General features: G+C 26.3%; 3 protein-coding genes across 5 annotated transcripts; 1 reads left to right on the top strand and 2 right to left on the bottom strand.

The window, feature by feature from the left end:
- Positions 1 to 751: 751 nt before the first annotated feature.
- On the bottom strand, positions 752 to 3,148 carry LOC114195275 (40S ribosomal protein S4-1). Its single transcript, XM_028085691.1, has 5 exons — positions 3,027 to 3,148; positions 2,504 to 2,581; positions 2,238 to 2,418; positions 1,682 to 1,779; positions 752 to 1,357 (listed from the first exon to the last, which is right to left on the bottom strand). Exons 1-5 carry the CDS (start codon positions 3,027 to 3,029, stop codon positions 923 to 925), a joined length of 795 nt encoding a protein of 264 aa, XP_027941492.1. The 5' UTR covers positions 3,030 to 3,148; the 3' UTR covers positions 752 to 922.
- Positions 3,149 to 17,053: 13,905 nt separating this feature from the next.
- On the top strand, positions 17,054 to 17,953 carry LOC114193310. The gene is made up of 3 exons (XM_028083045.1): positions 17,054 to 17,190; positions 17,596 to 17,757; positions 17,870 to 17,953. The coding sequence occupies exons 1-3, from the start codon at positions 17,088 to 17,090 to the stop codon at positions 17,932 to 17,934; spliced, it is 330 nt and encodes a 109-aa protein (XP_027938846.1). The 5' UTR covers positions 17,054 to 17,087; the 3' UTR covers positions 17,935 to 17,953.
- Positions 17,954 to 20,382: 2,429 nt separating this feature from the next.
- Positions 20,383 to 24,286, bottom strand: LOC114195278 (protein MID1-COMPLEMENTING ACTIVITY 2-like). Of its 3 annotated transcripts, XM_028085695.1 has the most exons (7): positions 23,659 to 24,284; positions 21,846 to 22,180; positions 21,646 to 21,758; positions 21,200 to 21,271; positions 20,955 to 21,061; positions 20,792 to 20,885; positions 20,383 to 20,607 (listed from the first exon to the last, which is right to left on the bottom strand). In XM_028085695.1, exons 1-6 carry the CDS (start codon positions 24,037 to 24,039, stop codon positions 20,865 to 20,867), a joined length of 1,029 nt encoding a protein of 342 aa, XP_027941496.1. In that variant the 5' UTR covers positions 24,040 to 24,284; the 3' UTR covers positions 20,383 to 20,607; positions 20,792 to 20,864. The 3 variants fall into 3 exon arrangements, with proteins under 3 accessions (XP_027941496.1, XP_027941495.1, XP_027941497.1); XM_028085694.1 differs by having other exon boundaries at positions 20,792 to 21,061; positions 23,659 to 24,286; XM_028085696.1 differs by lacking the exon at positions 20,383 to 20,607 and having other exon boundaries at positions 20,807 to 20,885; positions 21,596 to 21,758; positions 23,659 to 24,286.
- Positions 24,287 to 25,670: the final 1,384 nt, after the last annotated feature.

Below are 25,670 nucleotides of genomic sequence, written 5' to 3'. Positions count from 1 at the left end.
TTTTATATAATTATAGTTGTTTTCTTAATATTTGATATTAATGAAAAAAATATCATTTGAGTATCAAATATTTCATAATATTATTTCATGGACGAAGATAGGGATGAAAAAGAAATATCAAACTAATTATCTGTTAGGATAGAAATAAAATTTATAAAGAAAAAGAGATATGATAGGCAAACCCTAACCATCCTGTTCTCTTTCCAATTTCCTATAAGACAAAATGTATAATAAGATATAAATTATTTACACAATCTCAAATTTCCAAAATCTTTTAAAATTAAAAAATAACTTTAAAAATAAAAACATTTCCTAAAACTAATCTAAATAGAAAAACATTAAGTCAATATTTCAACAGTAACATTACCGAATAGTAAATTCATAATTACGTTAAATTTTACTATTATTATATAAAAAGAACTTCAGTAAACAAGATGACCTACTTTGTCTCAATGTTTTAACAATATCTCTAAGAAATTGTTTCTGATTCGATATTTGAAACAAATTCTTAAATGAAAACTACTATACCAAAAATGACCTTCAATGTTTTAAATGAAACCCTAAACCCTAAACCCTAAATACTATATAAATAATTATCAAAATGAACATAGATACATTTTAAATCATTTTCCTTTAACATAAAGAATTGATTCATCAAATATATAGCACGCTAATAATCCAACAACTACACCATTCTTCTGCTTAGATAAAATGGATTCAACGATTTTGTGCATCCAGAAACCAAGAAAAATACTAAGGAATGAAACGATTGCACCATGAATATAACATCCACAATAAAATTGTATAGAGCAAGAGTCAAAATTCAACGATTAAAATCTCTTGGACAAAAGAAATTAAAATCAAAAACATTGAATTAAACTAAGAAACACTCAAAAAGTCTTTTAATTCAGAAGGGGAATATTTAAGCAGCAGTTGCTTGCTGAGCAGCAATCCTTTTTCTAGCTTCCTCAATGATGGATAGCTTAATACCCTTACCCTTGGGAAGTGATACCCATGGCTTTGTGCCCTTACCAATGGTGAACACATTTCCCAAACGAGTGGCAAATTCATGTCCAGTGGCATCCTGAACGTGAATTGTCTCAAAGCTACCCTTATGCTTCTCCCTGTTCTTAATAACTCCAACACGCCCCCTGTTTCTTCCTCCAGTAACCATAACAACATTCCCAACATCAAACTTGATAAAATCAACGATCTTGTTTTCCTCCAGATCCAGCTTAATGGTGTCATTGGCTCTGATCAGAGGATCTGGGTAACGGATGGTACGACCATCATAGGTGTTCAGGTATGGAATACCTTTCTGCCCAAATTGCACTGACCTAACCTTGCAGAGCTTAAACTGTCATATACACACAAGACAAGAAGAAATACACATTAAACCATTAATATGTAGGAAAATTCGAACCAAGAAGACGCATACAACTAACTATGCAAGTTCAGAAATTGACTTCTTAAAAGTTCATTAGCCTCAAAATTTCTTAGCCTGCCTATGCAACACCTTAACACTGTGAAGCCAGTCTTCTATATTAATTACTTTATGGGAACAGTATATGGCAAAAAAGGTTGGTTAATGAATAAAAAATATTCAACATAACCGTAATAAGTACTTCAGAAAAAATGGCAAACATAATAAATATGTTCAAAATAATAGTGTATAAAGTACCTTTGCCTCATCATCCCTGATAGAATGAAGACGGAAGCGACCTTTGGTGTCATAAAGCAGGCGGAAGTTCTCATTTGTTTTGGGGATGGATACAACATCTGCAAAGAGAAATAAAATTTCAATGACTCGAGAATGGACTAATATTATCATCAAATTCAAGATCACGGTTTAGCATAATAAAATCAAAAAACATGACGACTCAAGAAACTCTGGCAAACATTTAAAATATTTATGAATGTCACAGAGAGTGAGAGTATATTCAGCGTCCATATTATGGGCATGAATCTCGTTAGTTCACTAAATACTTAGTTTTCAACGACAAAAACATAATTTTATTCCTATTCAACAACATGAATATAATTTTATAGGTTTCAACAACCTGTTACAGAGATTTCTTTAAATAATTCAAATTCAGAAAACATAAAAAACACATACATAAACAATATAGCATGTTATTAACCACTACAGCTTCAACCCAAAATACAATACCGCATAAATTTTGCCTTATAAAATCATTCAAACAAGTATTCTACCAATTAGCGTGCCACAAACGTACCCATGAAACCAGAGGGGTATGTCTTGTCTGTCCTGACTTTGCCATCAACAAGAACATGTCGTTGCATCAGAATAGCAATGACCTCACGGTATGTCAGAGCATACTTCAACCGGTTTCGCAGGATGAGTATGAGGGGAAGGCACTCCCTCGACTTGTGGGGTCCAGATGAGGGTTTGGGTGCCTGTGCAAGAAAAAAAAAATTACACGTTAGTCTATAAAAATAATTCCTTTAAACGTGATCAGACAATAAAGAAAACTCCACTTACAAATGCACCGCCCAGTTTGTCAAGCATCCAATGCTTAGGAGCATTGAGCCTCTTCAAATGTTTCTTCAATCCCCTAGCCTGTATCAATAACAAATACACACAAAAATCAAAACACAATCTAAGAGAGATTCAAACAGCAAACCTAAATTTGAGCAAACCTAAACTTAATAACCTAAATTTGAGCACACCTAAACTTAATAAATAAAAGTTAGGGTTATATCAATGGATCCTCCAATAAAATATCATATTAAAACCTTATCTTCCTCCGTTGCAGGCACAGAATAAAACCTAAACCTAGACAGACTCGGTATACAGAAATCAATACGAACCCAATTAGTTAAAATACTATCGCCCTTTAATACAAACAGAAAACATAGAAAAGTATGGAACAGATCGAAACCTAATATGGAGATGAGAATGCATCAAAATCATGGAGATGAGAATGCATCAAAATCATGGAGATGAGAATGCATCAACATCATAAAGAAGAGCAGAAAGAGAAAAGCAGAAAGAGGATACCAACCATTTTGGAATTGCAAACGAAACCAGTGCTCCACTGCTACGACACTAAACTGAAGAAACTCAACACGCAGCTGCCGCACTTATGAAGAGGGTTTTACATCAAACCCTAATTTGTGGTGGAGTTTTGGACCATGGGCTTGAGGCCCATATTATTATTTTTTAGAATGGGCCCGTATTTTTTTAAATGAAATGTTCTAATAATAACTCTTTCATAACATTATGTTTTTTCTTGATGTTGATGTTATAATTGAGGGGATCATATCATACAAAATATGTATATATACACAGTATTTATTTGAAAAAAAATATATAAGCACAATCAAAAAAATTGTTTAAACTAATATTTGTCTTTACAATTTCTTTTATAAATTAGTCTATATGTATTTAGAAAAATAAAAATCTTATTCTACGGATGTTAACCTAAAATTTTATCTAGACCCATAATACCATAATAATAGGATCAAATTTAATTGATAATTATGAGATATGTTTTATTCTCAAGGTGTAACATTGAGAAAACAAAGTAATTATATCAGCTTTATTTACTTTTGTTTAAGATAATGAAAACTAAAATTATTATTATTGTTATTATAATTATAAAATTAAATATAAATAATTTTTAGTATGTTTAGTAAATATTTTTTATTTATTGTGTACTTAATTTTTTATTTAAAAAATAATTAAATTTAAAAGAAGGATCAAATTATAAAAAAATAATCAAATTTATAAAAATAATTATTAAAAAATTTAATATAAAATAACTAATTATTTTAATTTAAAAAATATTTATTTAAAGAATAAAATTATAAAATAAATAAGTACTAAAAAAATTCTTTATTTATATATAAATAGATATAACTGATAGTTAAAATCGATTATCTAAAATTGATTTTCAGAAAAAATATTTTTGTTCAGGATTTATCAACTAATAAGCAGACTCAAATAATTAGTATTGGGGTAAGAAAGAAATTAACCCACCATTATAAAACATTATACATTATGCAAATAAAAATGCTAATTAATAATTCATCATACTAATATTTGTTTATATATTTAAATTATAAATATTGTCACTTCATATTCTATAAAATACTAAAATTTGTTTCAATAATCAAAATTTGATATGCATAATAAAATATAGACTTAATTATATTTTAATTATCTAATAAATTTATAAATTTGAACTAAGTTTCTAATCCATTTTTACGGTAGATTGAGTATTACAAAAAAATATTGGTTTCAATTGAGCGGTTAGACTTTTCTATTAACAAAGTGACAATGCGAACATTAAATTATGATTTTAATCCTAAATTAAGAAATATATCATAATTTTGTATGTTTCGAGATTTTGTACGCTCTAATTTTATATCTTAGATTTTATTTGGCTCTAATTTTATATCTTAGATTTTATTTGAGTCGAATTGTAATTAATTGAATTTAAGTGTACAAAATATAATATATTATGAAATGAAATTTAATTTGACTTTAACAAAATTTAAGCATATAAAATTATTTTTACAAAATTTAATTTGAATTTAATTCGTATAAATATATATATATATATATATATATATATATATATATATATATATATATATTAGACAATATTTATTATTGATATGTATAAAATTATAGAATTCTAAAATCATAAAATTATAAATTATAATATTATAATATATAAAAATTTTAAATAATAAAATAAAATTTTATGTATCCACACTTTGTAAATGTAAAATAACAAAACACTAACCACTTAAGTCACTTAACGTCATTTGGTTAAACAAATTTAATAAACTCAATCGAAAGAATGATTAATAAGCCATCAAAATTGATTAAAGACTTAATAAAAAATTAAATTTTATTAGAGATCTAAACATAATTAAACCTATGAAATATATACATGTGAAATATTCAATAAATTTTTTTTTTAATTTCTCATTCTAAAAACAGTCCATTATCGTATTAAACATATTAATTTTGGGAACTGTTAATGCAAAAATTATGCATGAAAACATTATTTTAGTAACTCAAATAATTTTAGGATACTAGAATTTTTTTATTTGACATTTAACTATTTATTTAGAATGATAAATAAAGTCGTTATTACGAGTATAATTCAAATTTATCTGTCTTTATACGAAGAGTTTTTATATTAATTAAAATATTAATATTAATATACGTAAATTTGTTTATATCAAGATAAATCTCTATCTATTTGTATCATCTACATTTTTTTATCAACAAAAAATTATATATATAAATAATATAAAAGATTATAGATTTTTTTACTGTATTTTTCTATTACAAAAGTATTTATTTATTGTAGACATCATACATTTAAATTTAACAAAATTCAGCTAACTCTCCCTTTAGACATTTATATAGAGTGACTACAAAGCTACATCTGATCCAAAGTTTGGGTTTGTAGTCAAACATCGTACTCTAACAAATCCATAATACATTGTTCAGTCCTTGATATCCATTTAATGATACACCTTTGTTCTGCATTTGATCTTGGTATTTCCAAGTTGCCTCTAAATATGATAAAGGTTGCATGAGACAAATCTTCCCTGATTTCCTGCACAGACAAAACGAGCACCAGACTAAAAGCCTGACATGGTTAGGATGTCTTGAGAAAAGACGAAGCACCTAAATCATATTTCTTGTTTCCTCATAGGCACTATGATTGTGATTATGTTTCTAAGTAACATAATAGAGGCACTGAATTGGACAAAGAATCCAGTCTGAATAAGAGAAATTAACCTTATCAATTTTATACTTTATCCAAGCCTAAGCATTTAATTGTGCCATAGTAAATATTTCTTCTACATCTACTTTCCCTTGCCTTAACACAAATTTATTCTTTATGATCCCATATGTTTCTTATAATTGAAACCCAAACACCCTTCCATAACATATTTCCATTACTATTAAGGGTCAATATATCAAATTGTTGAAAATGAGCTTTAAGTTGATTATGATGCGTCGTACTCACTTCCACCCACCTGTTACACATGTTCCAAATCTTTTTTATTACATTGCAAGTGAAGAATAAGTGTGTATTAGTCTCTTCTTCTAACCCACAAAATACACAAGAAACATCAGTTAATTGTACTCCTCTCCTCCTCAGATTTATCCTTTTAGGCACCTTATTCATGATTACCCTCCAAGCCAAAAATTGTGCAGAGGGAGCTACCTTTACAGTCCATAACATACGGTATAAATTTGAGTTTTTCCCACTAGGAAAGTTTTGTATTTTTGAATACCCAGATTTAACAGTATATTTACCTTCCTCATCTTTCCAAAACCAAGAATCCACACTCTCTTTATTTACTGTTACTTGTTGTATAAGGTTCTCAACTTCATCTACTTGAGGCAACTCCCACTGAAACCATTTCCTTCTCCATTTTACTCCCCATTCCCATTTGTTGTTTTCCCATTTCCCAAACTCCTTTTATAACTTTATCCTTAAGTATGGAATTTCCATATAGCCTAGGCAATCTAAGCTTCAAGGGATTTAATCCAATCCAAGTATCTTCCCAAAATTTTATAATGGAACCTGACCCTACTTTCCATTCTACATTTTGGTCAAACCATCTCCCCTTTTCCCCTTCCCTGCATACCTCCCTTAAGTCTTTCCACCATGTAGACATATATTGATTACTTTTCCCAATGAGACCTCTCCAAGATCCTTATTTTGATTCCAAAATATCTTTCCAAAGACCATGCTCTTCCTTACCTAGTCTCCATTTCCATTTGCCTAACATAGTTTTATTGAACAATTCAATGTCTTTTATACCCATTCCTCCTTCCATTTTTGATTTACATAATTCCTCCCACCTAACCCAAGCTATTTTCCTACCTTCATTCTTCCACCCCCACAAAAAGTTTCTTTGTAATTTCCTGATAGTCTTACACACACCCTTAGGGGCTTTGAAAAAGGAAAAATAGTAAAGGGGTACAGCTGTAATCACTGATTTTACTAGACATATTCGTCCTTCAAATGATAAGTTCCTCCCTTTCCATGTGGACAACTTCTTTTGGATTTTATTGATAATTGGCTGCAAAAAGACTTGCTTTGTAGGATTTCCCCCCACTATCATTCCCAAGTACTTAAATAATGGGACTTCCGTAGTATTACAATTCAATATTTCAGAAAATGCTTGTGTTACACTATTGTGTACTCCCAAAACCCCAACCTTGCTTTTATGGAAGTTAACCCTAAGCCCTGAAGCCATCTCAAAACATCTAAGCATACTTTTAATTGCCAAAATATCATCATTATTCACTTCACAGAGAAACAAAGTGTCATCAACAAATTGTAGTAAGTTAACCTTGATTTTATTGTACCCTACTTCTATGCCTGTATAGAGTTGTGTTCTAGCAGCCTGATTTACCATTCCAGAAAGACCTTGTGAAACTATTAGGAACAGGAAAGGTGCTATGGGGTCACCTTGTCTCAGTTCTCTTAATGGATTAAATTCTTTCATTGGACTACCATTTACCAAGACTGAGATAGAGGCTGACATTAAGCACTCCTTAATCCAACTTATCAATTACCTACAAAAACCTAATCTTTCCATCATGTAATAGAGAAACTCCCAACTTACCGAATCATATGTTTTCTCATAATCTATCTTCAATATAACCCCACTTTTTTTCTCCCTTTGATCTCTTCCATCACCTCATTGGCTACAAGTATGTTATCAAGCAATCCTCTCCCTGATATAAATGCAGATTGGGACCCGTCTATTACTTTATATAAAACCTTCTTCAATCTATTAGTTAGGATTTTTGATATTATTTTGTACATGCATCCTACTAAAGAGATAGGATTCTCTACTTTAGGAACTAGGGTTATCATCATTGTATCTATTTCGATCCTCATTTTTTTTCAAATTTTTAAAATATATATAAAGATGTAACAAAACAAATATAAAACGTGTCTATCCGTAACTCATCCAAAATTATTTTAGAAACTGAACACAAGTTGGATGCGACACTATTCGAGAAAGAAAACCCTAAGTTTTGGTAGAGTTATCGATCATAGTCTTAAGACTCATTTTATTACTTCTGTAGGGTGGCCTATAATTTTTTGAAATAAAATTTTCAGCCATATCAGTAACAACTCTTTTTCTAATAACCAGTTTTTTCTTGACATTATAAGTTAGATGTTTTATTGAAAACATATAATTCAGAGAAAAATAATCGATTTCAAATAAATAATTAAAATTATCAAAGAATATGTATATACAGAGTTTCTGTTTGGATAAAATCACACAAATAGTTTTAAAATAAAATAAATGGATAAAAAGTAAAATAAATTATATGTACATGTGATGATAAAATAAATAAAAAATAAAAAATAAAATAGATGGATAAACAGATAAAATAACTTTTATATACATGTGGTAGCAAAATAATATAAATAAATAAAAAATAAAAAATGACTAAAAATTCAATTTTTATGACACTTATTAACAAAATTAAAAATGAAAAAATAGTATAAAAAAATTACAATTTAAATATAAGTTATTTTTTAATAATTTATTAAATGACCAATTAATTATAAATTACAAAAGGATAAAATTAAGAATTAAAAAATGGAATAGGAAAATTAATTTAAAAATAATATTAATGGATGAAAAGTAATAAAATAAATTCAATAGACATACAACCCAAAATAAATATAAATAAAAAAATGTAAAAATAGAATAAATAGATAGAAGGTAAAATAACTCCCGTGATAATAAAATGAAATGAGTAATAAAATAAATTATGTAATATATTATTTTGTTATACTATCTATAACTATATATAAAAAATTTTCTTTTATTTCTGCATAAACTTATTTCTTTTATTTTTTATAATGTAATTATTTATTTATTTTTAAAAAAGTAAAATTATATTTACATGTTTTTTATAAAATTATTCTAACAGTTATTTTATTCATTAATGTTATTTTCTATTTTTTTCTTCATTATTTTACTTTAATTTTAATAAATATAAATTTATTTTATTATACATTTTATTTATGTCCTAAAAGTTAGTTTTTTTTTAATTCTTTTGACATTTTTATTTTTTTATTTATACTTATTTGTTATTACACATGCAATCGAAGTTATTTTAGCTTTTAAACCATTTATTCTATTTTTAAAATTTTTTATCTATATTTGTTTTTTTACTCCATGTGCAATAGTTATAAACAAGCGGAAACAAAATAAAATAGATAATAAAGTAATTTTCTAGTATCTTATTTTTTTATATTATAATAAATTATAACAGATAATAGATTATATAATAGATATTTAACCATATTTGTATAATTTTTTAAGATTTAAATAGTCATTTGGTCATAATTTTGGTTAGGATTTTTCAATTTGTTTTTACTTTAGGATTTTTGTTTTCAATTTGGTCATAAATTTTGAAAGTATCATTCAATTAAGTTCTTTTAATTAACACCGTTACAATTGTTAACATAATAGTGTATACGTGTCACTGCTCCACTGACCTGGAACACTCTATAGTGACATGATCTTGTTTATTTACTGTGACACAATTATCATGGTGTTTAATTGGAAGTGAATTAGGTTTACGAATGAGAGAAAAATGGAATCAGGATTCATTGCTGGCAGGAAATTTGGAGAAGGTTCATTGGTGGGACGAAATTGGATTGAAAGGTTTTCAACTGGGGATGGGGATGGGGATGGAGATATATATATACCCGCCCAAATACCCGTCCCCGCTTAAATTACTAAACTATTTATAATTTATTAAATAATCTAAAAAATATATATAAATAAATAATATATTTACACATAAAATATAATATAATATAATATAATATAATATAATATAGTATATATACATATAAATAAAATATACTTATATATATATATATATATATATATATATATATATATATATATTTACACATATACATGTAATATAATATAATATAATATACATATAATATATATACATAATAATATAATATAATATATATAATATATACGTATAAAACAAATTAATCATTTAACTAGTGGGATCTTTTATAAACAAATTTATAACATTACAAATTTATAAAAATTTAAAAGAAATATATATATATATATATATATATATATATATATATATATATATAAGCATAAAATATCTACGCATATACATATAATATATATACATAATAATATAATATATATTATTATATTTATATTATTATATAATATAATATAATATATACTTAAAATAAATATATATCTATAAATATATATATATATATATATATATATATATATATATATATATATATATAAACATAAGATATCCACACATATAATATATATACATAGTAATAATAATATAATATATAATATAATATAATATATATAAATAATTATATATATATATAAACATAAGATATCCACACATATAATATATATATATATATATATATACATAGTAATATAATATATAATATAATATAATATATAATATAATATAATATAATATAATATATATATATATATATATATATATATATAACATATTTCTCATTCTCTTTGTTTTTTGTTATACACTTTGTTTACTCTCTCAATTGTCTGGTTTGTTTTTCAAGATTTAATTTTGAAGGTAATTTTTCTTCTTCTTATTACATAATTTTTACTCTCTGTACATGGTTATGTTCAAATAGGTGTTCCTCAATTTCATTCTATGAAATAATTTTTAGGTTACACATTTGATTATCTTTATTTATTTATTTATTTTCATGAAAATGTTTGACTCTTATTTTGTAGCTCTTCTTTTTGTTACTTTGGTTATACACTTTTTTACTCTCTTTTAATTGTTTGGCTTGTTCTTTAAGGTTTAAGCAGATCTTCAAGGTACTTTTCCTTTTATCATAATCTTAATTATACATTTTTTTTCCGTTATGTTATGTTCAAATGGATATTCTCAAATTTGGGTCACACATTTAATTATCTTTACTCCTTTATGATAATTTTATTTATTATTTATTTTTTGTTTCATGATAATGTTTAATTCTCAATTTTAAGTGCTCAATTGCATAAATCCTTAATTTAATTCAAGATCAAAAGATGAAGAATCTATGTTTAAATTTGAATTATTATTAATTTAATTTTGTTATTTGTGCTATTTCGTTTAAGTGGTATAATATAAATTTTTAATAGTATAAAAAATATTTGAAATATTTTTAAACTTGATTATTGGTTTTCCTTTTATATTTTGTTAAAAAAGAAATTAACTTTTTTACTTTGTTTGATTTTTTTTTGTTACGTATGTTAGTTTCTAGAGAAAATGAGCACAGGAGATCAAGATTTGCAGGTACCAAGTCCACCACAGTGTTCACAACAACTAACTCCCTTTCAAAGTTCCAATAATGACAGTCAATCTCCATTGAATCCATCTACGCAAACACCTTCAGAAGTTCATGATGAAATACATTCAACAACACAAGTAGAGCCTGAGAAAGGGAAATTGAAAAGTGTTGTGTGGGAACACTTTGAAAAGATAAAAGTTGATGGAAAATACAAAGCTAAATGTAACTATTGCAAGAAACTGCTTGGTGGAGAAACAAAGAATGGAACAAAGCACTTGCACCATCATACAAACATATGTATTCAAAAGAAGGCTTTAGCAAAAGGAAAAGGGGGACAAAAAACACTTTTTTCTAAGATTTCAAGTGGCAAAAAAGAATTGGCTTGTGGAGCTTATAATGAAGAAAATGCCAAGAGGGAACTTGCAACAATGATTATATTGCATGAATATCCATTGTCAATAGTGGACCATATTGGTTTTATTAGATTCGTGACAACAATTCAACCATTATTTCAACTTCCTTCACGAAATACGATAAAGAAAGAGATACTCGGCATCTATGAACATGAAAAACAAGTTGTTATGAAGTTGATAGATACAAATAAAGGAAGAATAGCAATTACATCGGATATGTGGACTGCAAGCAATCAAAAGAAAGGGTATATGTCTATCACAGCTCACTATATTGATGACAATTGGACATTGCAAAATATAATTTTGAGGTACACCTTTTTTAATTTATAAATTTTCCAGTAATTTTTTTATGCACCTCTAGAAAGATTATATGTCTTACAAAATATTGCTTAATTTATAGGTTCATTTATGTTCCCGCACCTCACACAGCTGATCGACTTTGCAATGTATTAGTTGATTGTTTGTTCGATTGGAATATTGATACAAAATTGTCTACTATCACTTTAGACAACTGCAGCACAAATGATAGCATGATTGAAAAAATTAAGGATAAGTTGAAGTTGGACACACTCATTAAGAAAGGGTCTTTGCTTCATATGCGTTGTTCAGCACATATCCTTAATTTGATTGTGAAAGAAGGGTTAGCCGTCCTAAAAGAAGGGGTGGAAAAAATTCGAGAAAGTGTAGCATATTGGACAGCAACTCCTAAAAGAATGGAAAAATTTGAGGAAACAGCTAGACAATTGCGAATTTCTTTCACTAAAAAGTTAAGTTTGGATTGCCCAACTAGATGGAATTCTACTTACAAGATGCTTGATATTGCCATATGTTATAAGGATGTGTTTTTTAGGTTAAAGCAACGTGAAGCTCAATACACTTCTTTGCCAACTGATATGCAGTGGGAATTTGCAAAGGATGTTTGTCGAAGGCTAAAATTATTTAATGACATCACAGAAATCATTTCTGGCTCCAAATACCCAACTGCCAACATCTTTTTCCCAAAGATTTGTGAGATCAAAATTGCAATAAATGATTGGGTTAAATCTCCTGAGATAACCATTCAAAATATGGCAATACAAATGTTAAAGAAATTTGAAAGTTACTGGAGTGTTATTCATGATATATTGGCAATTGCTTCAGTTTTAGATCCAAGGTACAAGATGGACATGTTAGAATATTATTTTTATAAATTGTATGGTAATGATTTTGATCTGAAACTTAGTAGGATTCGTCAAATGTGCTATGATTTGGTTTTGGAATATCAATCAAAAAAGAATGAAACTTCTTCTAATAGAGCTACATCATTGGAGTTGGGAAAGGATGTTGATAATGATGCGAATGAAGTTTTAGAGTTTATGGCAAAAAAGAAAAAATCTAGAACTACAGTTATGAAAACAGAGTTGGATTATTACTTGGAAGAAGATAATTTGCCGGTTACACAAGAATTTGATATCCTATCATGGTGGAAAACAAATGGGTTAAAGTTTCCAACCCTTCAAGCAATTGCAAGGGATGTTTTAGCTATTCCAATAACAACTGTAGCTTTTGAATCTGCTTTTAGTACTGGTGGTCAGATATTAACTTCTCACCGTAGTCGACTTCATCATATTACTATAGAGGCTTTGATGTGTACAAGAAGTTGGATATGGAACTCAAACCATCTAGGTAAGTTACTCAAATTTATTAATATTTTTTGTTAGTATTTTTTGTGAATTCTCATCTAATATTCTACATTTGGTGTTTGTAGGTGTTAAAAAATTAAAAGGAAAAGATGTTCTCATGAGTGAAAATGAATCTGATGAAGAAGGTACATTATATTCTAGTAATTAAAATTTTCAATTTCAATTATTATATCATATCTAATTTTTCATTTTTTTCTATGTGTAGGTGGATCGAATGCAAATGAAACCACTGATCATTTGTAAAATTAATAAATATTTTGGTTATTATAAAATTTTAGTAATGTGTAATTTTTTAGCTTTTATATAATTATTTGAATTTTATTTAGTTGTTATTTGATACTTTAATTTGAGATTTATACTATTATAATATTTTTCTTAATATTTGACATCATGAAAATCAAAAAGAGTATGTTATTTTAATATTGAATATTTTGATAGTATCATGATTCCGTTGGTGTGATTTTTAAATTCTTTTTATAAAAAGTATTTAATTGATATATGGAACAATAAAAAAATGGGTATGGGTATAAGAAAATACTCGTTACCCGGTGGGGATGGGGATGGGTCAAAAGTTGTATACCCGTTGGGTTTGGGGATGAGGATGGGGATGAATTTTTATTATGGGGATGGGGATGGGATCATGATACCCGTACCCGCCCCGCCCCGTTGCCATCCCTAGTTGAGACGATGCTAGGTAAAAGAATTTAATTGAATGATATTTTCGAAATTTAAGACCAAATTAAAAAGAAAAATCCTAAAATGGACCAAATTAAAAAAAATAACAAAAATTATGACCAAATCACTATTTAAACTTTTTTTTTTAATTATTAACATTTTTAGGATTCACACACTCTCCCTTTACCTCATTCACTTGAGTGATACATTATAAATTCTTTTAGAAGACAAATATTTCTTCTATTATTTTGCTTCAAATCCCATCTCTTTGGCTTTCTCTTCCTCTTTTTAACTTTTCTTCTATATGTTATGCACCTTGTCATCCAATTCACCTAATCATAAGTCAAAAATTCCAAATAATCATTATATATGCATTAAATGCAACATTGTTTCTTCTTATTTCAAAATCTTTATTTTGTTTTTTCTTCTTATATCTTTTCTTAAAAATAAATAAATAATGCTTTTAACAAATGTATTTTTTATAATTGACATTAAAGTAAAAACGTGTCAAATGATGTAAACAATTTAAATGTTAGTATGAAACACGTTAACACATATTTTTTTTTTGTAATTAAGTTAAAAAGATTATATTTATTCATTCTTAAAGTCTGAAGTGGAGATCAAGATGTGTCAAAGTTTTATATAAAAACAAATTTTAATTTCGTGTCAAAGGTTATATACAATAACCATATGTTACCCATATATTTATATTTATATATATATATATATATATATATATTTTTTTTTATTTTTTTTTTGTTTTCTTACCAATTTTTACTTTTATTTTTATTTCACGTTGTTATAATATTTCTTAAAATTACTTTATTTATTTTTCAATGCATCTAGATAAATATGAAATATTCTTTTTATATGAATTTAATTATAAGTGTAAAACACATGATTTTCTAACTCATATTTTTATAGCAAGATGAAATAAATAATATAATTATTTAAAAAATATGGAGTGTGTCCTTTTATATGGTAGAAAATTTAATTTAATTTTAAAAAATAACTAAATTTTTTTAAATAATAATTTAAAAGGATAATATGTAAAATAATTATTTTAATTTAAAAAATAATTAAGTTTTTTTTTTAAATCACGACTTCTTAGCTATAAATATGTGTTCACTTTTTAATAACAAAGAATAGTAAAATTATTATTATTATTATTGCTATTATTATAATTATAAAAAATATATAATTTAATAATTTTATTGTAAATAACTTTATTTATTTTGTAGGTAGTTGTATAACTAAAAAATAGTTTAGTTTAAAACACAGTTAAATTAAAAAACAAACGGGTTAACTTTTAAGAAACGGTCACTAAAAATGCAAGATTAATAAAATAATTATTATAATTTAAAAAACATTTATTTAAAGGATAATTTTGCAAAACAAACATGGACATCAAAAAGATAAATATCTTAATATATAAGTATAGATATATAGGCTAGAGAACATATACGTGGTATATATATATATATATATATATATGTATATATATACATATATATATATATATATATATATATATATATATATATATATATGTATATATATATATATATATATGTATATATATATATATATATATATATATATACATATATATATGTATACATATATATATATATATATACATATATATATATATATGTATACATATATATATATATATGTATATATATATATATGTATACATATATATATATATATGTATATATATATATGTATATATATATATATATTTATGATTAAAATAATTGTTATTATAATAATAAAAGCAAATATAAATAATTTATACAATTTTAATATAAAAATAGATAAATTTTAAAAGTATTAAATAAAAATATAAATTTTAAAAAGTGATCGGTTACGAAGTAATTATTTTATTTATAAAAAATAATTATTTAAAAGATAAAAATGAAGAATAAATACGTACACCAAAACTAAAATTATGAATCATTTATATAATAGTCTCAATATGTAAAATTGACTGATTATGTTTTATTATATCAATAAAGAGAATACTAAGTTTATATGTGATTGTTTATGCATTCTTTCTTTAAACTGTATTTTAAAATATTTATTATGTAATTTCATTCGGTAACTGTTATTTATAATCATTTTATACACTACATTATTTTACATGATTTTAGATATATGAGCATAAAATTAGGATGCCTTAATATTATTGTACTGTTGATTTTTCATTACATTTTTAAATAGTCTATTTTTAGATATTCAAAAAAATCCTATTTTCATGTGTTGTAAAACTTTAATAACTCATTAAATAAACAATATAAATTTAGTAAATGATAATAAATAATTCTTAATTAATTTGTAAAACTTTTAATCTTAATGTTGACTAAAAGTTTTACTCATTAAATAAATAATGAAAGTTTAATTAATGATAACAAAATAATTATTAATTAGTTTATATAGAAACCTTTAATTTAATGTTGACTAAAAGTTTCGTTGACCGCCATCATAACTATTAAAACATTTTTTAATACACATACCAATAAATCTAATTACCTTATCAGATCAGACTTGTTTTTACTAATCTTATACTCTTGCTAATACATATTGTTCTACTTACTTAATTGTAATACACTTATGATTTTTAAAAGTACGACAATTAAAAGGAAATAATATACAAAGTTTACCAATATGCTGAAAAGATGAGGAGTCCAATAACTAGAATAATTCATTAATTACTAACTTTTAGTTCAATTCTTTCTATTTTTAACTACATATAAAAGACATAAAAGAAGAACAATTAAATATATTAGAACTTTAAAATATTTTTGTCAAATTTACTAAAAAAAGAATGACTCATATCATGGACTAGAGAATATTTAAATTCATTATATTGTAATTTTCTTCTATAAATTGGTATTTTTTTTTTCTTGAAACACAAAAACAGATTTTAGAGAGCTATACAAAATAAAATGATGAAGATTATTGGAGTTATGATTATGATGATGGTTATCTTGGGTTGCACACAAGCCATTCCCATTACACCTGAGAAAACATCTACTTTCAGTGAAACAGGTATTCAATTTTTTATAACATCAATCTCTTATACATATATATTATGTTAGTTAGTATTTTGTGATATTTTATTATGTAATGTTATATGATATCATAGATATGAGAGTTATTAGTTTGATTTTATATAGATTTGAGAGTTATTAATTTGATTTGATTAATGCGAGAATATTTTTTTTATATTATTAATTTGGGTTCAACTCTTGAAATATTATAGATATGATTTAAATCACTAATATCAGTGGAGACTTCTTCGTATCGAGTTTTTCTTGGAACTTATAACAAGATTTAACATATGCACAAAATTCTAAGATAGTTTTAGAAATGGAAAGAAAAGTAATGACAAATAGAAGATGCAAAGTATTTGAGTTGTGATTATGATGATGATGATTATGTTGGGTTGCACAGGAACTCCGGACAAAGTATGTAGTGTGAAATGTTTCTTTGAATGTATAACATCAAAAGATCTATCATGTTATCATGATTGCAAGGAAAAATGTAATCATAGGTCTCTTCCCGGTGTTTACTATGAATGCATTAATGGATGCGGCATGACCAAATCTACAATAGGTATTTACTTTCTTACAACATTATTCTTTATTTTAATCTTTTATATGTATTATTTATGATTCAATTTTGTTACATGTTTACATCGTTTTAATAACTTACTTTTGTGTATCAGGTGATCGAGCTGTTGTGACCGCTGATATAAACTCTTGTTTACAAAAATGTCGCAGCAAGATATAATTTTTTTAAACAATGTATGAAAATAAAGTTGTTAGAAATAATATATAAATAAATATGAGTTGTGCGCATTTTTTCTTCTTTATTTCTTCAAAAATCTTTGTCCTCTTATTTTCTTTACATTTTTGTAAAATGTTATATATAGATTAAGAAACACTTACACATTTAAAATATAAGTTTTTTATTTAATGAAATATTAACATTTTCCTACATTAGAATAATAACTCATTATTTTACTTTTTTTATTTTTAAGACAGTCAAGATATCTAAAAGTTGGTCTAAAAGAGTTTAGGAATTGAGCCTAAATACATCTTATATTTAGTTTAAACCTTATTAAGAAAATGATAGATTTTATATATAGTTATAAGGAAGATTAGATATGTATGCATTATCTTTGTATCTTTATTTTCTGTTATTATCTTTGTAATTTTTATTTTAATCTTTATATTTTATTATTAGTCTTGTAATCAAAATATTTTACTATTTTTTAAAATAAAAAAGATTTGTAATTATTTTATTTATAATAAATAAAATACTAACTTTCACGATTAAGGAAAATAATTATTTTGGTTTTAGTGTTATTTCGTTACTAAAATTTTTTATATTTTATGAAGATTTTGCTATCATTTTTCTTACTAATAATACTTTCGTGAGTACTTACTTACTGTGAAATTTAAAAAATTTTAAGAAAATTATTCATAGCATTTTTTCTTATAAAAAATTTACAACAACTTTTATGTGAAAATATAAATTTAAAAAACAACATATACTTTTAACTGCAAATTTAAATTTTCGCAAATAATTTTCTTGTATATTTTAAATTCATAAATAAGTTTTTGAAAAAATATCGTAAGTAGTTTTTCCTATGAAAATGAATTTATAAATATATTTTTTTCTACTAATAATTTTGCATGAAATTTTACAAAAAAATTTTATTAATAAATTTTATAAAATATATAAATACTTTTCGAGGCCTTGTTTTTATTTAAATTTTTACATACTTTTAAATATAATTTTATCTAGTTTTAAATTCGATATATCTTGATAAATTATATATCTTAACATTTTAATTAAATAAACTATTTCTTAGTGATACTTTAAATGATTACGGCAAATTTTTAATTTAATAAACTATTTTTCTCCATGCTTGAAACCTAAAAATTAGAAAATCATAAATTTAAAAAAATTAAAATAAAATAAAATATATAAATCAACTGACACGTAACATGCATGGTTAATTTTTTAAATGTAGTTAACAAAAAAAATCAAATTGATCAAAATAAAAATCTAATTAAATATAAAACGAAAATGAAGATCAAATTAAATAAATATTATAATGAAAATATGGACCAAATGTTTATTCAAGTTAAGTTAATTATGTTTGATTCACATATATATATATATATATATATATATATAAAGAAGATTTTCTTTTTATGTCAACATTTCAAAATATCAATTTTATCTTTTAAATATAATAATTTATTAAAATTTTGAAAATTGATCATTACTTAATTTTAATTTATATATTAACTTAATAACATTACAATATTATCACCTACTAATATAATAACACACATATTTAAAAAATGTATACGCACAAACGCGATAGCGCCTTTGTTTACGCTAGTATATATATATATATATATATATATATATATATATATATTGATAGTTGATTTTTAAAGTTAATGATAATTATAAAAGTTTCATACGAATTTATAGTTATGTAGTGTTTAAATATATTACAATTGAGAGTTTGGTACAGACATAAATTTAACCACCAATTATACTAAAATAATGAAAACATTATATTAGTTTAACCAATTGGTTAAAAATAAATAAATGTCAAAAGCGAAGATGGAGATGTAAGTATGTACCGAATAGAGGTATGGCTTGTCATTTTTTTATTTACCTTTTATAATTCTCTTTCTCGCATCAAAAACAGAATGAGTATTAAAAAAAATACTAAATATCTACTTGAAAAAAGATATTAAGACTCTTATTTTTTTAATTTTATCTTTAAATTTAAATCTTTGACATAATTTAATGTAAATCATTAATTTTTAAAAAAAAGACAATGCTACATTAGTTAATAGTCTACATTAAATTTTACATAGAAAAAATAAAAGATGAGAATATATATAATAAGATTCATAATATTATTTTCATACTAAGATAATAACGAAAAGAGTAATAAAGTGTATTGCAAGATAAGATATTAAGAATATGGATAATGATACTTTAATCCACTTTTTTTGACTCACTCTTAATCCACTACTCTCATTACTTTTAGATCATCACATCACATCACTACAAAAAATTAAAATAAATGATCTAAGGGTGATAAGAATGGTGAGTTAAAAGTGGATAAAAAAAGTAGGTTAAAATATCATTTTTCTAAGAATATTATCAGAAAAATACTCTAAAGTGATAATTGAGACAAAAATATTTTTAAAAATATAAATCAAATAAGATAAATAAGTATTTGAGCTTGATTTGCCGTGAAGAAAACTGAGTCTTCTAATTTCATGTAATGACTTCAAGCGACTGAGTAAATCGTTTGATTTCCTGACAGCAGAAATTGACTATATCTTTAGGAAAAAAGAGAAATTAGGAAAATTCATGACTCCATGTGCTGGTTCGGAGGAGGAAACATCCTTCTTTCTCTGCAATCTGCAGCAGTGGTTGATTATCTTATCAGTCATTCTGGCCGACATACTTGTTTAGAATCAGTTTCATTAATGATTTCCAAGAAAAAAATTGGAGTTTTTAACCAAACAACTTTGTATCTATTTGGAGTAAGTAAAATTATTTAGAATCAAATTGAGTTTTGTTGGGTAAGTTTTGATGAACCTACCTCCAAAACCCCTGAGCTGAAGTTCACGCCATTCTTGAACCATTGCACAACAGCAACACATTAGATGTGTCAATTAGTCATCACACAGACCTCCCTACGAAAAAAACAAAAACGGTTAATAATGAAATGAAACTTAAGTGGACAGGGTGAAATGGAAACCAACCTCAATGTTAAATTTGCTACGCAATTTCCCTCTTATGCAACAGGAATAACAGCAGCAAACACAGAACATGGAGTAAGCCATAAGATTAGTCATTGCACGTGTTCGAGCTGTAACAATTTCAAGTCAGAGAGTTTGGACTATTGTGTACCAGTTAGAGTTGATTTCAGAACTTCATGATGCATGTTATCGTCAACTGTTTAGGTAAATCATATCCATTAAAATCGCATTACTCACAATTTACTTACAAGTTTCTCCCCCGGTAACCACATTAACTATCCAAGAAAATGTTCCGCATGGGAAGAAGCAGGTCTTTAGGCCTGTAATGAACAATACTATTATTTTCTTAAAAGGAAATCGTAAACAAGAAACACCCTTGCATCTTACACAAAAAAAGTAGGAAGAAAAATTTCCTCATAGACTTTAAGAAAAATTCATACACTTCGAAGTTCTAATACTTGTTGCTTCTCGCTCCATACATTTTTGTATGAACCAAGCACCTTTATTTATCGAGGTCTTGCATGTGTTGCATTATATGCAGCTATCATTTGATTGAAAAGGTTTTACTAGACAAGTAAAAGAACAGGGGTAATGATTGTTGAATTGCAGTTTGCATGCCACCACTGAACAAGTTTACCATTTACCTTTTTTGAAAAATGTATGTAGAATCTATACGAGGGGTTCAGATATTTACATAAGCAAGGCTCACTGAAGCAACCAAAGAGATCAGTCTCCCATTCTGATTGACTTTTATCTCCAGATTCCAACTCGAGGTCCTCGAATGCTATTGCATTGTTAGTTATATTCCTAGACCAAGATATATGTATAAATAATTAACAATTCAGTAATAAGATGGTTACCTGATAAAATCATTTAATGGTATCATAAAACTACCTTGATATCAAATCAGTTGGTTCGTTGAAAATAACTTTTGCAACCTTTTCGTTAGGTGTCACGCTGACAACATTTTCTGTGACTTCAATAAGATGTTCAATTACCCTGCATTGGTCTGGGTCATTATTGGTTCTTGATCTATGTAGTTCAATATGCAGTTTTTCTTTCTCCTCTTTGAGGGCCTCGTGGAACCCCAGATCAGGGTACCTACGAGATAAGGATTTCTCCAATATACCTGCATCCTTCTTAGATCGATTAGTCTTTAGTATCACATTTTGGGTCTCCATTTCTTCTTCATCCAGGGTGTATTCCGTTTGATCCTCTTCTCCGAGATGCTGCATTTCAAATACCGAATCTTGTCAGAGGTAGATGCGTTTCAATGGAATGGGAAAGATAGATGACAAAAATCTATTGATTGAAATTGAAACAAATAATTAAACTTGATTAATTACTTGTTCATGAATTTGGAAGTGTAACATTTAATATCTAAGGGTTGGGCTATACATGTAACTCAAGAAAATCTTAGAAAACTAAGAAATCAAATTAAGTTTTCTTTTTTTCTCTTCATTTTACGTCCAAATCTATCGTGACTAAAAACATTGCAAATAATATATAGCTCTGTGACTAACTGCTCTGTGACTTCTGAAAGGCATCACTCTTAAACTACATACGTAACTTAAATGTGTATTAAACTTTACCGCTTAGCTTAAGGGTTGATAATTGATGCACTGAAAAAGTATTAAGAACAACACAGTGTATGTGTGGAGTTCTTATGTTTGGAATTTTGGAAGCTTCTTAACTCGCAAGAGTCAAAAGTGACTTGTTTCATCGTACTTGTCTTTTTTAATTTGAAATGTATTTTACACAGGAAAATTTCCTCTAAAAACAGGAAAGATTTGCTACTATTTAAAAGAATGTTCTTATACACATATCCACCCATGTCTCAAAGGCGACAAGGTCATTTTTTAACAACAAAGTTCAATATATTTTTTTTCTAAATTATTAATTATCAATTAATAATATTTGTATAACTTTAAAAATTAATTAATATACCCCAATAATAGCTCAAAGTTGCCACCGTTTTCGGGAGGAGATCCATGTTATTCCCGGTGGTAGCCCAGAACACAGAGAAGAGTACAGAGCAATTTACATTACACTCCTTACTCTAGACTCTAGAGTCTTCGTTTTCGTCCACCTTTTCAAAAAGTTAACAGTAAAGTCTGACATTTTATAACTTTTGAAAATTTTGACCAAATTTAATAGAGAAAAAAAAAAAAAAAAAAATAATAATAATAATAATAAATGACGTGGTAAAACAAAACAACAGAAAACAGTGGATGTTAATTACGTTCATTCATTAATTAATAAAAAGTAGAAATACTGGTATTGATATTATACTTTATCTCCACCGACAATCTTTTCACCAAATGTGAGGAAAACACAGTATTGTTCGAGCTGATTTTATTTTTAAAACCGTTGAAGCTAGCTAAGATCAAAATAAAAATAAATGAAAAAAGAGAATCGAGAAATGATTTTCTCCAATAAATTTTATTAAAGATCTAAAGTGAACAATAAGCATGTTAGGCGCGAACGATATCATCTTAAAAAATAAATTAGGCGATGAAAATGTAAATCAAATGCAAGGATAATTATTAATTTAACAAGTATGTCTAGTGAACTTTCCTAACGAAGCAAGTGTAACTGAACGCAAGAGAAATATAAAAAAAAATGATTAATAGTGTGATGTGATTAATTATAATAAATCTAAAAATATAGAAATAATAATAGAAAAAACTGTTAACCAGTGAAGAACCTGCATACGAAAATCGTGAACAGCGGAGATGAGGGGCACGAGTTGGAGGTGGCGATCGATCTGCGTCTGAACGTGGCGGAACTGATTCACTACGCTCCAACCCATAGCAAGCATGTAAAGGTAACTCTTGTCTTTGCAACTTTCCACCAACTCCAACGCTTTCCGCAGAGCCTCTTGAAGACCGTCCAACGGTTCCTTTGTCGCCGGCAGCCGCGCCACCTCCGTCGATTCCAGCGTCACCAGCAGGTTCCCTATCATCCTCACCTGCTCCACCATGCGCTCGCAGTTCCGGCGGTGCGCACTGGCGTTATGCGCCGCTGATATCACCGCGCTCGCCACCCTCGTCGCGCTCAACCCTAGAACCTGCGCTAGGTCCTCCATCTTGAATTCTTTGTTTGTTCTTCTTGTTTCTGTTTGTCTACAGTGGAGAATAGATAGAGGGAAACAATGTGTGAGATCTAAACTTTTATTTTCTTTGGGTTCTGCTATAGCATATGGGATTTTGAAGTGTGTGAAAGCGACGCGTTCATTCAAGCTTGGACTGTTACACGGAAATGGTGCCTACTAGTGCATTGGAGGGTATCGTTTTAGAAGAGTCCCACGCACATAAGTTACCTTACTAACAAATTACGGTGAGATTAATAATGTTATATTTTAATATCTCAGGTAACAATATCTAAATAATAACAGTTTTTTTTTTAAATCATTTTTTTTTCTAGTAATGGCGAACTATTTTCCTGTAATAAGTTGGATCATGTTTCAGTTTCACGGAGGAGCTCCGTTACGGCTCATAGTTTTAGCAGCACCTGACATGTCGAAAGAAGAAGAAGGTGTGAGACATGTCGAAGGAGAAGTTGTGAAAAAAAAAAAACAATAATTCAGTATTTTGTCTATTATCTAACATGTCTTGTTTTTAGGAAATGAACGACTTTTAATTCATTATTTTAATTAATTTTAAATTTTTTATTTTTATTTTTATTTTTTGACAATATGATGTAATAATTTAAAAGTAATTAGAGTGATGGATTAAGAATGGGTCAAAAAATTATTGTCTCTCACTTTATTTATCTTTATAAGGACTTCTACAAAAATTTTGTGATTTTTTCAAAACATTGAGACTTTATATATCTAATTAATTAAGTTTCTAAATGTTTTATTCGATATCTTTTTTCTTTAGAATTACGTATTTCTTTTAAATAAGTTTTCTTTCTATTTATTGGTGTGCGTGTGTGTGTTTTTTTTCTTCTTAATTTCACCTTTTATTGCTGACTATGGTACAATTGTGGTAATTCTTTTTATCGTAAATAATTGATTTACAATCTAGAAAATTTAAATTCACTTTTTTTGACAATAAGAAGGAAGGTGCGGATGGTAGAAGAAGGTCTCTAACTAGAGGATACGTGACAAAATGATGGTGACAAAAAATGAGTTTGGAATAGAGGATAAAAAGAATGGTCAATTAATCTAATAAAAACAATATGTTTTATATGTACATTATAATTAGAGTAAGAACAAAAATAAGAGGATAAAATAAATAGATTATAAGTATCTAAAAATAAATAAACTATGATTCATGAACATGTTTTTTTTTTTTTTATATATACTTCAATCATTAGTTTCTAATATACTGTGAAGGTTTGAAACGGGTTACAGAATACACTTCTATTTTATTTTATTTTATTTCATCAAACTAACAGGTTTTAATTTTGTGACAAGGAAACCAAAATGATATAACAATATACCAAATACTTAATTTTTACTTTTAAGTACACATTTCCTGAAATATGTATTTTATTCTCAATATATATATATATATATATATATATATATATATATATATATATATATATATATATATATATATATCATTGTTATTATTATTTATAACATGTTTTGTCCGATCCATTGAATAGGAAATATATGAAATTGCAAGTTCTAAGATCCCCTTTTTCTTTTTCTAAAAATTTGGGTTCTGAAAGTTTAAACCTTGTTTTTCAAATTCCATTGTATCT

This window comes from Vigna unguiculata, chromosome 8, assembly GCF_004118075.2.
Source record: "Vigna unguiculata cultivar IT97K-499-35 chromosome 8, ASM411807v1, whole genome shotgun sequence".
NCBI classification, from domain to species: domain Eukaryota; kingdom Viridiplantae; phylum Streptophyta; class Magnoliopsida; order Fabales; family Fabaceae; genus Vigna; species Vigna unguiculata.
This window is presented reverse-complemented; position numbering and strand designations above follow the sequence as displayed.